Raw genomic sequence first — 15,886 nt, 5'->3', positions numbered from 1 at the left:
ATAGGACTGTGATTCTTGAGAGAAAGGAAATAAAGGAAGTGAGCCCTATAATTGTCCTTAGCTTTCTGCCGAACCCAAGAAAAGCACAGCTAAGTCTTGCTAAGTCATAGAGCCAGATAGTGGAGTCTGAGGAGGCTAAAACAGCTGTAAACTGCAGGACAGATCTGGAGAGAAGAGAACTCCACAGAAAAATAACCTAAGATCTTCCCGGTTTACCTTACATTTAAATCAAACGTTAAGTATTAAGGCCTCTGCCAACGATTTAAGACTTTGTGGCTTTGTTAAGACCAGTAAAAAATGTGGGCTGTGTTTTTCAGACAGGATTTATCTGTATGACTCTCTCACTGACATGGAATGTTGTGTGCCTTTTAAGACTATTGCAAATAGTTCCAATCCCAAGTTTTGGGTTTCCTTGATTATTAACGTTGCTTCAAATGTAATTTGAACATGAACAGAGGCTCTGAGATTGATTCAGTACCTACGTGGTATCTGGAAGGCCTAAAGGCCTAAACTCCAATATCAGTGTGTAGTCCATCACCACCACCTCAAGTACAAGACTGTGTCCTCCAATATGTACTGCATACTTCCAGATGCAGTTTCATCTGGAGTATTACTTATCTTCCACTTGTTGCCCGATGATAACCTTAGTGTTAAGCATTCTAACTATGTACAATATAGCTCATGTGTCATATACATGATAATACAGGATAAGTCAATGAAGGTATATAAAATGCTATGGAAATACGCCACTATGCAGTGATATTATGTGTGAAGGATCTGAATGGAAAGAGTCAAAATAATGTTAACTAGAGATACCATTCTACTAATTTTGGTTAGTAAAATTTTTTGAAATAAAAATTTTAAAGCAGGGAATAGATTCCACATGGACTTTGTTACTGTTAATTTTATATATATATATATATATACACACATATATACATACACATACATACACACACACACATACACACATATATATTTTTTTGTGGTACGTGGGCCTCTCACCACTGCGGCCTCTCCCGCTGTGGAGCACAGGCTCCGGACGCGCAGGCTCAGCAGCCATGGCCCACGGGCCCATGGGCCCAGCCGCTCTGCGGCACGCAGGATCCTCCCGGACCAGGGCATGAACCCATGTCCCCTGCATTGGCAGGCGGACTCCCAACCACTGCGCCACCAGGGAAGCCCCTGTTACTGTTAATTAGAAACAGAGGCAGGTTCGTATCTGGCCAAACCAACACAGTTTTAAACAAAAGTATTATTTTGTGTATAGTACCTGATGGTAGGAAACATCTCATATGTGCCTTCAACTCCATGATGGGTGTCCTTTTAGTATAAAAAATGTGACATTTCTTATCTCATGACACCATTTACCCTTACAGCCCTATCCAGAGGTTTCTTACACTCTCACCCACTGGTTAAGGATGGGGGGAAGACAGCGTTCCAGGCTGTCCACTGCTACTAACAAATTATTATTTACTTCCCCTTGGAGAAAAGAAAAAAATCCCTCCTACTTTGAGGCTTGTTCTCTACTATGCCAGAGGTTGAAAACCAGCTGCCTTGGAGCCAGATTTGGCCTGCAGATAGATGTTTTTATTTGGCTTGCACAGTTAAAATAATTTTTTTAACTATTTGCAAATATGTAAAAATTGGGAAATGTCATACACACAAAAATCCAGATTTTCAGCTTCTCCTGAAAAATTAAGATACCTAGTGACACTGTATACTCATCTCCTTAGGAAAACAATCAGATGTAGTAAAGTACAAGCCTCTTTAGATGGAATATGTACTCTTCCAGTTTACCACAATCCACACCTGGCCCACCTCACTCATTTACATTACTTGCCTGGCCCCTATAGGCCACCTGAGTCTGAGATCTTTGCTCTTCACCTTTACTCACCATCATTAATCTACTCACATTCACCAAGGACTTGCACACCTGGCACAATCTTCTTGGCTCCAAATCCCTCCCCATCATGGTGGGTTACTCTAACATTCACATGTACCACCCATCCAAAATCCTTGCAAATCCTCATGCCAATGGTTCGCACCTCCACTCCAGCCAAACATATCCACGACTATATCCAGAATGTTGTCTTTACTAAAAACTGCTTCACCTCTGAAAGTTTCAATGCCAACATCCTACACTTCCTTATCACAGCCTTGTATCTGTCTAGTTTTTTCATTCTCTCTCTGAGATCTCAAGGAAACTTGCATCCCCATTAACTCCTGTCTCTGTCAAGCCTCTCCTGGCTTTAGTTCAAAAACTAAGGCAATGTGTAGCAGTATACTGAAGAAAGCTATAGGATCACTGTCATTTATCTTTCTTCATCAGCAATTTTACTTGAAGATGGAGGTGAGTGTGGGGGAGGGGGAGGATATAAAATAATTCGGTAAGAAATTTGAAACGTTAAAGTACAAAGAGATTTCGCCTAATACAAAATCAGTATAAATTTAAAAGATAAAACATGAATTGCCAAAGAAATTTCAAGCTTTTGTAGAGCTGCTTTGGGATACTCCCCCCAAACTAGAGGCTATGTAGTCATAATTCTCTGCTATAAAGGGACCTTTGGTGACAAAGTTTGAGAAGCTCAACCATCAACTTTTTTTTTCTTGCTAACACTGTCAATTCCCGATCTTTGCGACACATCCAGAAACAAAATCCCAATCCTGAATCAATTCTACCATCTGCCTTGTTTCCTCATGTGGTTTGATGAGCACTGACAAGTTACCCAACTGTGCCAATTGATGCTGTTATAAAGATGAATGATCTCCAACTTCAGCTGGACCCTCAAAGGCTGCTCAGTATTTCTGAAATGTCTCTAAGTCAGCTCCTTTTCAAATTTCCTACAAGAGATAATTCAAACCCTTATCTACATTTCTCTTCAAATTCTCTCTCCTACCACCTCACCCACTCTTAGCAAAAGACCCCATTTGCTACTTTGCAGAGAAAATGAGAGGCTACTGGGCAGAAACTTTCTCAATGTTTATATTCCCATTCTCATAGGAGTCCTATCTTATATTCTTATTTTTCTTCTCTTTCACCTATACAAACATCCCCTCTGTCCAACTGCCTTCGTCCCCTCCAAAACATTGATTACAGTCTTCCGTCTTCCCTTCACGGGCAAATTTCAGTCTCCACTTCATTCTCACTCATTTATATCCTCTGTAGTCTGGCTTTTGATTCTACCACTGCACTGAAATAGCTCTTCTAATGACCGTTCTCTTTGGTCTTCTCCGTAGCACTTGACCTGTTGGCCATTTTCCTCTTCTCTTGGTTTCCAGGACATTACTCTCTTCTGGTTTTCCTTTTTTCATTCTGGTCACTCCTCAGTATTCTCCACCTGATCCCTTAAATGTTGATTTGGTATTTGTCGAGTATATTCTCATCCTACATTCCCTCTTAACAGTGGGTCTTAACTTTTTTGAGTCACATACAACTTTCGTAGTATGATAAAGCTATGGTCTGAAAAACATACAACCATATTTCACCTACAGCATCAGGGGGTTCAAGGAATGTACCCTACTCCCTATTTGAGCTCATCTACTTATATTTTTATACGCTGATGATTTGAAAAAAATATCCATATGTACAAATAGTACAGACTTCTCTTCTGAGCTTTGGACCTCTATATAGCTAACTACCTACTGAAAGTCTTCACTTGCATGTCCTACCTTAATACAATATAGCCCAAATTGAACTCTACCACTTTTCTCCAAAACCACTCCTCCTATATTTCCTATTATAGTCAGCCCTCTGTATCCACAGGTTTTGCAACCATGGAAATCAACCAACTGTAGGTCGAAAATATTTGCAAAAAAAAATTCCAGAAAGTTCCAAAGAGCAAAACTTGATTTTTCTGCACACTGGCAACTATTTACATTGCATTTATAACTACTTACACAGCATTTACATTGTATTGGGTACTGTAGGTAATCTAGAGATGATTTAAAGTATATGGGAGGATGTGTGTAGGTTATATGCAAATACTATGCCATTTTATATAAGTGACTTGAACATCTGCAGATTTTGGTATCCATGGGAGTCATGGAACCAATCCCCTGCAGATATCAAGGGACAACTATATTAGTCAATGACACCACCAGTTTGCCCAAGTCAGAATTCTGAATGTCATCTGACTTATCCATCCTTCCAAAAAACGGAAATTTCTTTATTTTTAATTACAAAAGTATTTCATGCTCAATTAAAAAAATTCAAACACCTAAGTACAAAAAAGTATAAAGTGAAGATTATCCTCCACCTCTCCCTTTAGTAATTTTACTCTATGTCAACAATTGAACAAAATAGTGACTGAGCCCTTTAGATGGGGGATGTGCTCTCCAGTTCATCCATTCCTACTGAGCCTGTTTTACTCATTTATATAAATGTTACCTGTCTGGCCTCCACAGGATCTGAATTTGCAACTCCTTCTGTAAATACTGTTGAGTGATCTAGTTTTCAAGAGTACATATCTTGGATATATTTTGATATCAGCATATGTAAGGTACAGCTTTATTTGTTAGCTAATCTACCATTCTGATGGCTAAACAGTATTCCATCATATAGATGTACTGTAATTTAACTAATTTCCTATTGTTGGATATTTAGAATGTTCCTATATATCTTTGCAATTACAAACAATGTTGCAATTACAAACATATGTACATTTGTACGTATGCCTTTGCAAACCTGTGTGGAGTATTCCTTTGAGATGAACTTGCTTAGTCAAAGGGAATACACATTTATAGTCCTCTAAAGAGTTTGTACTGATTTATGTTCTCACCAAGAGCATAAGAGTACTTGGCATCATTTTGAATTCTCCCTGTCCTTTACCCATACCCTCAACTTCCAACCATTTATGAAGGTATCAATCCTGCTTCCTCAATATCTCTACCATCTGTCCCCATCTTTCCATTCTTATTGCTACTTAACTTAGTTCAAGCTCTCAGTACTTTTAACTTGGACTGTTGCCAATAGTTTCTTTACTGGTCTCCATATTTCATTTTCCCTCCTATCTATTCTTCAGATAGCTTCCAGAACGATCTTACTAAAATACCTGTTATGATGGTCTGTCCTTTTAAAGGCATACTAGGCCTTTCATGACTTGGCCCCATCTAACTTTAAAAACTAATCTCTTAACACCAAAACTAGCTCCCACTTTGCACCCTAGCCAAACTCAACTATTTGCACTGCCCTATCCAAGGCACTCTTATCTTTTTAGCATTTGCACTATCTACCTGGAACTTCTTCCCCACCCTTCTCCACTTGACTATTTGTTTGGCACAGCAGGTGCTCACTAAAGAATTAGCTACAATAATCGTCATCCTTCAAAATTTAGCTCAAAAATCACCTCCTCGTGAAAGAGTTTCCTGCCTTCCATACCAGTAGAAAACTTGGAAAACATACAAAAGATGAAAATGAAGACAACCGTAACCTTACATCTCAGAAATAATCACTTATCACCAGCACGTCTTTTTTCTATGTATCTTTTCTTAAAAGCATAACTGAGATGACATAAAGTTATGTTCTGCTTTTCTCACTTAACATTCTAAGCACTTTTGTCATTAGCTTGTTTTTTTTAACACCTTTATTGGAGTATAATTGCTTTACAATGGTGTTTCTGTTTTATAACAAAAAAATATGGAACGCTTCATGAATTTGCGGGTCATCCTTGTGCACAGGCCATGCTAATCTTCACTGTATCGCTCCAATTTTAGTATATGTGCTGCCGAAGTGAGCACTGTCATTAGTTTTTAAAATAAGCTTTCAATCTTTACACAGCAATCCATCATACAGGTGGCACAATAACTAGTCATTCCCTTTACATTAACCATTCAGGTTATTTCTAATTAATATAAATGACATTATCATGAACAGCTTTGTCTGTACCTCTGATTAGGATAGATTATCCTACCACATGCTAAGCATTTACATGCATTATTTTATTTAATCCTCACGATAGCCCTCTGAGGAGGGTATTATTATTTTCCCCATTTTACAGAAAAGAAAGCAGAGTCTAAGTTACTTGTCCAAAGTCACAGTGCTATGAAGTGGTGGGGCCAATATTCAAATTCAAGTCTACCTGACTATAAAGTCTGTTCACTTAACGATTTTTAGGTCTCAATGCTGTCAAAGAGTTTTCTAAAAATGTCTAACAATGTTACACTGCCAACAGCACATTTGAGAGTACCTGTCTCACTAGCATTTTGAATACTTCCATTAAAAAAGAAATTGAAAAAAAAAGAAATTGAGCTCATCTTAATAGGCAAAAAAATGGTCTGTTTCAATTTGCATTTCTTTGATTACTAGGTACAACTGAATATTCATTTTCATTTGGTATTTAATTTTTGTCTTCTGTGATTTGTCCATCTGCCCTCTTCTCATTTCAGTTAGCATCTTCTGGGTTTTTCTTGTTGCCTTACATAAGCTCCTCATAAATCTGCCCTCTATCTTCAGGCAGCCATTACCAGGCCAAGCATCCTCTCTGTGACAGTCTTGCTTATTACTTGTTATACTCATTTTTAGACACCTGTGAGCCTGCCAACTTCTATTACCAGAATTTTGGTTGATTAGCTTTAGGTGTTTTCAGGAGACAATAATGGAGAAATAAATGACCTCACAGAGGTCATTTCCACTTTCCAATCAGCAATAAGAAGGGCACAAGGGACAACGCAGATTCTTTTAATGCAACCCAGATGGAACAAAAATGGAAGGCTCATCTCCTACAACTTCTCTTTTTTTAAAAAAATTTATTTTATTTATTTATTTTTGGCTGTGTTGGATCTTCGCTGCTGCGCATGGGCTTTTCTCTAGTTGCGGCGAGTGGGGGCTACTCTTCATTGCGGTGTGCGGGCTTCTCATTGCAGTGGCTTCTCTTGTTGCGGAGCATGGGCTCTAGGCGTGTGGGCTTCAGTAGTTGTGGCTCACGGGCTCTAGAGCACAGGCTCAGTAGTTGTGGCGCACGGGCTTAGTTGCTCCGCGGCATGTGGGATCTTCCCGGACCAGGGATCGAACCCATGTCCCCTGCGTTGGCAGGCAGATTCTCAACCACTGTGCCACCAGGGAAGCCCTCCTACCACTTCTCTTAATGAAATACATAGGTTCTAGTCAAGTACAGTTCCTTGAACTTACCCTGTTCTTTCATTCCTCCATGATATTCTATTCTCTAAACCCAGAATACCCATTTCCTCATCTGTCGTTCTGGTTGTCCCCTCCGTCACCTCCTCTTTCTAATTCTCTGTCCCTTCTATCTGGCAAACTTAACAGCCACACTACTTGGGTTCCTGAATATTGTGGAGAAAAGTCATACAATCAGGTGGATTTTTAGCTGAGACCTCAGTATGCTAGGCAATTCTCTCAAATGCCCTTAGCTCCCTCTTCTGTTTTGCTTCAGGAGTTATTTGGGATTGTCATTTTGCTGCCTAATTCTTTCTATGTTTTTCCATTTAGGATAATGTAAAAGCTCTTAAGTATGACATATGGCATACACTAGGCCCTCTTATGATCTGACACCTGTCTACTTCTCTATATATAACCAGTCATCCATCAACATGTACACTTAACTGCAACCCCAGTAACTTGTTTCTTAAACCCAAGATGCAATTTCAGGTCTCTGTGCCTTCATATATTGCTGTTCTCCCTGCCTAGAACGCTTTCTCCTCATTTTTTGGTTAGCAAACTCCACTGATCCTTTAGAACTCAGCTTAAGAAAACTCTCTTCCAGAAAGCTTCCTCTAATCCCACTCTGACTTAGATATCCTGTTCCTGTTTTCCTTTGGCACTCTGTGAATGCATCTAGCATAATACTTAAGTTCTGTAATTTTTCTTTTCTGTTTTCCCAACTAAACTATAACCAATTTGGAGGCAGAGAACATATCTAATTTGACTTTATATTTGTAACATCCATCAGTGCCAGCACATATTAGGTGCTCAACTGATGTTTACTTAAGTGAGCCATTCAAAACTTAACTGTATTAACTTGTTTATGAAGTCTTCCCTAACCCTTAGGTGAAGGTGTTCCTTCCTCTCCTCTAGGGCACTTTGTACATCCTTCTAATATAGCCCTTGCCAAGCGGCATTTTAACTGTTTCTCTTCATTGACCTGAGGACAATGATGTCTTTCCCACTGGTAGATTTAAGTAGCTAGCACAGCACCTGAGATACATTATGTAATCATTTCATATATTGAGCAAAAACTCCATGCTCTGAGGAAGCACACCATGGTCTATATTTAACACATTTCCCTAAGCTCGATCTAAGGGCCTGGGGCATAGGTGAGTTTTTACATCTCATGGAAAGCAGTGATGGCCCAAAGTATATCCATTTGATTTTTATTCTCATCTCATTTTTCGGTGCTTTCGAAAGTTTAGAAAATAAATATACGTTGTTTTTTCATCATTAAACGTTATTAGCAAACTTTACAGAACACACTAAAGTACGTGCCTGTTTTAAAAAAAATGCAAAGTAAGTCACATGACTGATTCTGCTGACTATCATGGCTCAAGGCTGCTTTATGCACTTAAATTTTAATAATGCTAACTAATGTTGGATGGATATATTGACGGAAAGAGAAAAAAAGGAGAAATACCCACCATTGTATTTAACACTGTTGGCCAGAATAAGGTTGACATCGTCTAGAAAGCTCTCCCGACTCTGATACTTGTGCTTGGAGATATTCTGTGATTAAAAGAATCAGGAACTCAGATACACAAAGTTACTTGATTCCCAAAAGACATTTTAGACCAAATCACTCACCTTACGTATGGTCTCTAAATCCATTGGACTGACAATCACTTTGTAATAATCTGGAACAAACTTCTTATTAACTGGGTGATGAAATGGCCAAGACTAGCAAAAAGAAAGCATGAGAAATTAAATGGAAACCATTCTTTATACCAGAGATTCTCAAACTTCACTGGGTCACAAATATTCTTAAGACTCTGACAAAAGCTATGAACCCTTTTCCCAGAAAGACACATAATCATACAAAACTCTGCATATAATTTAAGGGGATTCCTTTATGGGTTCATGTGCCCTGGTAGGGTAAGGACCCCTGCTCTATATTCACAATTAAAATCTCTCATTCCCTTGTCCCATGCAGAAGGTTCATAGCAGGGGTCCCCAACCCTTGGGCCATGGACCGGTACCAGCCCGTGGCCTGTTAGGAACCGGGCCGCACAGCAAGAGGTGAGTGGTGGGCAGGTGAGCGAGCGAGTGAAGCTTCATCTGTATTTACAGTCGTTCCCCATTGCTCCCGTTACCGCCTGAGCTCGACTCCTGTCAGATCAGCAGTGGCATTAGATTCTCACAGGAGTGTGAACCCTACTGGGAACTGGCGCATGTGAGGAATCTAGGTTGCGTGCTCCTTATGAGAATCTAATGCCTGATGATCTGAGGTGGAGCTGAGGTGATAATGCTAGCGCTGGGGAGTGGCTGCAAATACAGATTAGCAGATGATAATTAATGATAATTAGCAGAGAGGCTTGACTGCACAAGAGACCATAATAAATCAATTGCTTGCAGACGCATTATCAAAACCCTATCAGTGAGTGGCAAGTGAAAACAAGCTCAGGCCTCCCACTGATTCTGCATCATGGTGAGTTGTGTAATTATTTCATTATACATTACAATGTAATAATAATAGAAATAAAGTGCACAATAAATGTAATGCGCTTGAATCATCCTGAAACCATCCCCCACCCACCATCCGTGGAAAAATTGTCTTCCACGAAACCGGTCCCTGGTGCCAAAAAGATTGGGGACCGCTGGTTTATAGCGTTACTGCATACACAACATATGCCTACAACACAAAAGGAAACTCAGTTCAGAATTTCCTAGGGAGGATCATTACAAAATGATACAAAGAATCAACATGGTACCCCTGCCATAAAGTTGCAAGACAAAAAATGAAACAAACGCGGGACTTGGGTGGTGGCACAGTGGTTAAGAATCTGCCTGCCAATGCAGGGGACGTGGGTTCGAGCCCTGGTCTGGGAAGATCCCACATGCCTCGGAGCAACTAAGCCCGTGAGCCACAAGTACCGAGCCTGCACTCTAGGGCCTGCGTGCCACAACTACTGAGCCCGTGTGCCGCAACTACTGAAGCCCACACGCCTAGAGCCTGTGCTCCACAAGAGAAGCCACTGCAATGAGAAGCCTGCACACTGCAACGAAGAGTAGCCCCCGCTCACCGCAACTAGAGAAAGCCGCGCGCAGCAGCAAAGACCCAACGCAGCCAAAAATAAATAAATAAAAAAAAGAAAAAAAAAAAGACAACGAATGCTGGGTAATTATCAAACTCTCATTTGTTAAGAAGCACCTCTAAATCCAAAACCTCCCATTAGCTGGCATCCTAACTTCTCTCCAGGGCTATTCAGGAGCATTAAAATACTGAATGTCAACAACAGGTATAAAGAACCTCTCTATATCACAGATTCCTGGCCTCTTTGATTTCAATGATAATGCACTCATAGAGCAAAATGGTTTCTTTTTAAAATTATATACCAGTTTGAATTGACAAACACCACACTCCAGACTCCCCAACATACACATGCACACATCCTTTCACCCTTTCCTCTCCCCTGTACTATCCTCACAATATTTAACACACAGACCACTTACATCTGGAACTGCCATCATTTTCTGGGTGACAATGTTGTCCAGAATAAAAGAAAATGCCACTTGGTCATCATCATCCAGCAAGGGGTTGATAGCTTTCTCCAAACGAGCCAATTTGTCTTCTTTCTAACATGAAACAAAGCAAAGGAAAGGCAGAGGTTTCCCTGAGGTATAATCACCAGAGTATTAAGGATAATTTAAGGTTCAGTGGTCTATTGCCCTTGTCCCAAAAAGTCTAACTTTGAACTGTGGCCTATTCAGTTCCAGACAAAAAGTCCAGATAAGAGAAATAATATTCCAATAAAAGGATCAAAAGAGATGTACTGACCAATTCCTTTAGGTATTCTATCTTCTATTCTTGTAGATCATCAAAAATATACATCCCTGGGCATCAATAGCTTAGCTCCCACAACAAAAACATCTTCACCAAATTAAGTTTTAGTATCAGACTGGCTGAAAACACTGAACACATTATTGTTGAGTAGTGACTTTTGTGTAAGGGAATCTAACCCAACAAATTCATTTTAGATTGTACTAGGAAAAAGTTTGTGTCAACTGCTCCATATCCTCATACACTAAAACTCAGTCTTTTGTTTTTTTAAGTCTTTAAATTTTAGTCTTTCTAAGGGAGATATGCAGTGTTAACTAATCACGGTTTAAATTTTTATCTCCCCAATGATCAATCAAGTTGAGAATCTTTTCATGTTTACCGGCCATTTGGTTATCCTCTTTTATGAAATTTCTACTGCAATATTAACATCATCATACTTATATTTTTTAAGCCTATTAAGGTACCATTTTTTTTTTGTTGTTAAGAAGATGAAATACAGATAGATTATCTTTTAAAAATTAAAATTTCTCCCTGCCAAAACAGTCTCTTAGCTTCAGCTGACTTCCTGGGAAGTCAATTTCCTAAGAGTTATATGGATTTTATATTTTAATCGTAGCCCTACTGTTTAATAGCCATGATGCCCAAGACAAATTAGTTTCTTCTGTGGACCTCAGTCTTTCCATCTACAAAAGGGAGGGATTAGATTACATGATTTCTAAGGTCCCCTCCAGACTCTAACGTACAAAAGACCTGCTACTCCCTCATTTCTCTACTCTTCCTTCTGTTACATTCCCTACTTCCTCAATACTGGTACCTGCCAGCTTCATTCTACTGCTTTTCTCTCATTTTAAATGTCTTACCTCTTTAAGTTTTTCATCACAGAGATCCAGCATGGATTGAGAGATCTGGGTCAATGAGTGCTTCGGTCCTAGATTACAGAGGAACAATAAAAGAGATGGGACCACTAAAAAGGGGAGGCAAGGGCTTCCCTGGTGGCGCAGTGGCTGAGAGTCCACCTGCCGATGCAGGGGACACGGGTTTGTGCCCCAGTCCAGGAAGATCCCACATGCCGCGGAGCGGCTAAGCCCGTGAGCCATGGCCACTGAGCCTGCGCGTCCGCGACGGGAGAGGCCACAACAGTGAGAGGCCCGCGTACCGCAAAAAAAAAAAAGGGAGGCAAGAGCTACCAACACCTCTCCAGACTTTTAACTCATTTACTTAATCACCTAATATGTGCCAGGCACCAGCCTAGCTGCTGGGTTAGACAGATGTATCAGTCTTATCTCCATTTTTCAGTGCCTAACACATAGCAGATGCACAATATGGATGAATAAACTAATTTTAACTCTCTCCCTTATTTGTGTATATCCATACATAGCGGTACTACTGTCGATACTGCTGCCTTTAATACCTTGAAAATAAAACTATGGATGGGGAATGACAATTTGTTTAAGGATGGCTAAGGAGACCAATGAATGATTTATAATCTTTCCAGACTCAGCATACAAAATTTGTGACTGCAGTTTTTGTTTGCAGAACTCATGGTTTGTGATGTCCATCCAACATACGGCTAGTCCAAAGCCTTTGTCAGAAAAGAATCTCCACCCCACCCCAGACTATTACTTTAGTTTCCCTGAAATCCATAACAAGAGCTTCACAGAATCCTCCAACTACCTCCTACATTCCCTGCTTATGGCTACCCTAATTTAAGCTCATCATAGGGATAGTGAAAACATTTTCATGTAAAAAAACAGTAATTCTGGCTACTTCCTTTCAGTATACTTTCTTATCTTCCTCTGTCAATTCTTTCGTGTAAGTGCTCCCCAGAGCCTAAAACTCAGCTCTTTTCTCAACTACTTATTAATTAACAGGGATTTGTTTATTCATTCAACAACTGTTTAATGACTGTCTGTGATGTGTTCAATGTTGAGAATAAAGGGAAAATAAGACATAGTCCCTACCTTAGAGAGTTCTTGGTTTAGTTAAAGAAAATGATATGAAAATAAAACAATGCACGACAGGGTGTAAGTGCTTGAAGTATCTACAGATGAAATGATATGACGTCTGGAAATACAGGCTAAACAATGAACAAGACTGGCCATATATGCTGGTGATTGTGGAACTGGGTGAATAGGTGCACTGAAGTTTATTTACTTTCTCTCTACTTCTGTATATGCCTAACAATTTCCATAATAAAGTTTTTAAAAAGTGAGTGTAAGTGCAAATAGAGGAATACACTGATTACTATGAACTGTGGAGGGGTTGCAACGTGTTTTAAGTTGTTTTACAACAATTAAATCTGAGTACCAGGGAGGAGTAGGGAAGGCTTGTTGTGAATGACAATCGAGCAGTGTTATTAAACAAGAGAAGTCTATCAGGTAGACAGTAGGGTTGAAAAACATTCCAGAGGGAGGAAAAAGTATGCAAAAACATGTTAAGTAAGCAAATTCATGGAAACATGAAACAATACATTTCACAACAGGAATCACAAGTAGTTTGGTACAACTGGAATACAGGTAGGTATGTGTGGAGGAGAAATAGGAAATGGAACTTGGAAAGGCAAGAAGGGACATATTACAATGGTCTCATAGGAGATACAAAGGCACTGGAGATTTTAAGCTAGAGAGTAATTTTTCAAATTTGTGTATCAGAAAAAAATACCGTCAACAGTGTGAAGAATTAATAAGGCAAGCAGCAGAGAGAAAGTCTGGAAGCTATTGCAAGAGGTCAAACAAGAGACGACAGGGCTTCAACTAAGATAGTAGCAATGGAGACCAAAAGGAAGGGGATGTATTCCAGCAAAATTTAGAAGGTACAATTTATACAACTTAGTGATCTATGAGTATAGGGCAGGGAGAGTGGAATAACAACGGCCAACATTTCTAGGTTGTACAACTAGATGGACAGCAATACTAGCAATGGTGGCACTACTACTATTATCACTATTATCAGCATTTGGGTATGAGGAAGAAAGAAGATTGAGTTAGAGGGGGATGTGGAGAAAGTCATAACTTAAATTTCCAAATTTTTACGAACACTGCCGCCTAAATGACCCACAAGTACCTCAAGCTCTGTATTTCCAAAGTCAACTCTTACCTTCCCATTCCCCTTCCAAGCTGATTTTTGTTTATGCATTTATCCTCGTCACCTTGAATGACAGTTGGGACTAATAAATTTATTATTCCTTTGTATGTGTCTGGTACTCTGCTACGCCCTCGGAATACAAAGATGAATAGTCTCTCTAGGAGGTCACAAAGTGATGGGAAAATCAGATATATAAACAATTATATATAACACATAAGAGCTATAAAACTTGATTTAATTGTGTTAGGGGGCACAGAGGATTGAAAAAATGGGTACTTTGGGCAATCTAAGTCTTTATGAAGAGATGATATGAGTTGGTCTGGAAATATGAATGGAAATGGAATAAAGGACACTCTGCAGACAAAGGGCAAAGACTGTACAAAGACATGAAGACATGGTATAGGATATTTAGTTAAATACAACACTGAGCATAGCCAGAGTCTCTATCTATAGTAGGTCTGGGAGCCAGTCTCTATAGATGAGACTAGATAAATGGGTCAGGCCTGCTTGTGAAACGTATTAAAATCTAGGTACTACTATTGTCCCATGTGTACAGGTAAGAAAACTGAAGAGGCTATGAGAGGTTAAATAAGTTGTCTAGGGGCTTCTCTGGTGGCACAGTTGTTGACAGTCCACCTGCCAATGCAGGGGACACGGGTTCGTGCCCCCGTCCGGGAGGACCCTGCGTGCCGCGGAGCAGCTGGGCCCATGAGCCATGGCTGCTGAGCCTGCGCGTCCGGAGCCTGTGCTCCGCAACGGGAGAGGCCACAACAGTGAGAGGCCCGCGTACCGCGCAAAAAAAAAAAAAAAAAAAAAAAGTTGTCTAAGGTAACTCAATTAGTAAGTGGCAGAGCCATAGTTCATACTCTATCTGTAACCTTAATCCGTACACTAAGGATACAACTGGAAACCAGAAAACTTTATCCTCTACATGCAGAAGCTATACTGTTTCTTGAACTCTTTAAGACTCAGAAAACAGATTTCTTCCTCCTTGCCTTTCCAGCTTTTGAGCAAAATAGACATATAACAGCCCCTATAACAGATTTGTAGACCAAATCAAAGACAAATATAGTCAACAAGCATATACTCTGCGGGGGTTCCATCCACACTGAATGCCTCTCCCTTCTATTTACTTATAGGCTCACTCCTATCTCTCACTGCTTCTCATGCAATTGTTTCATTTCAACAGATTCTCTAAATTCTCTAGAGGATACATTAAAAAGTGGGAATAAAAAGAAGCAATACTTATTAAATGATTAAAATGTACATTACCTGATTTTCATAACCCCAAAATGCACTAATACATTGTAGGTCCTTTCAGTCAGTCCAATCTAGTCTAAATTTAGGACTAGTAAGGGATAAATAAGGATCTGAAAGGTGACCTTTGCAGTCAAAGAACAGGTGATTCTTACCATTGTAGGTTGCACTATTTTTCACAATTAGCTCCAAATGCTCTCTGAACTCTTCCCGAGATGGGTAGAGGCGTTTACGCACATTTTCACGGAGCGTTTGTAAGTCCATTGGTCGGGTGATAATTTTGTAGTAGTCCTTTACAACCTTTGCATTGACTGGAGTGTGGAAAGGGTACGTCTGTGCAAACAAGAGCCAGCACCATCCATGAGCAAAGAACAACTGCCAGACCAATTCTTCAAGACTCTCTCACATCTTACCTCTACCTGGCCGTCAACTCTCAAAGGAATCTCTAGATGGAGCAGGTCTGTTTCCTCTACTAAACTGTTAAAAAATAAATGAAAAACTATATCCCAAAGAATCAGGAGTTCCAGGTTCCTAGGACTATACTCTACTGCCATCTATCTGAAATCACACAGAACAGCCTTGCCATCCATACTGTAGAT

The 15,886-nt window shown here is 39.8% G+C and overlaps 1 protein-coding gene and 1 non-coding gene across 18 annotated transcripts in view; both read right to left on the bottom strand.

Moving 5' to 3' along the window:
- TAF1 (TATA-box binding protein associated factor 1) overlaps positions 1-15,886 on the bottom strand; it is a 103,186-nt gene that overhangs the window by 37,060 nt on the left and 50,240 nt on the right. For 15 of the 17 annotated variants that reach the window (XR_007474914.1, XR_007474913.1, XM_049705075.1 and 12 more), the window contains 5 exons: positions 15,443-15,620; positions 11,807-11,874; positions 10,619-10,741; positions 8,753-8,845; positions 8,590-8,674 (listed from right to left, as the gene is read on the bottom strand). Coding sequence is in view for 14 of the 17 variants with exons in the window: in XM_049705075.1 (XP_049561032.1) it covers positions 8,590-8,674; positions 8,753-8,845; positions 10,619-10,741; positions 11,807-11,874; positions 15,443-15,620 (547 nt within the window). In the remaining 3 variants the exon portion in view is untranslated. Of the gene's footprint in view, positions 1-2,734; positions 2,845-4,089; positions 6,931-8,589; positions 8,675-8,752; positions 8,846-10,618; positions 10,742-11,806; positions 11,875-15,442; positions 15,621-15,886 lie in introns of those variants that run through there. The other 2 variants (XR_004486487.2, XM_049705076.1) reach the window with 2 other exon arrangements.
- On the bottom strand, positions 5,633-5,739 carry LOC117203667 (U6 spliceosomal RNA). The gene has a single exon (XR_004486521.1). It is a non-coding gene; the product is annotated as a U6 spliceosomal RNA (small nuclear RNA).

This window comes from Orcinus orca, chromosome X, assembly GCF_937001465.1.
Source record: "Orcinus orca chromosome X, mOrcOrc1.1, whole genome shotgun sequence".
NCBI lineage: Eukaryota > Metazoa > Chordata > Mammalia > Artiodactyla > Delphinidae > Orcinus > Orcinus orca.
This window is presented reverse-complemented; position numbering and strand designations above follow the sequence as displayed.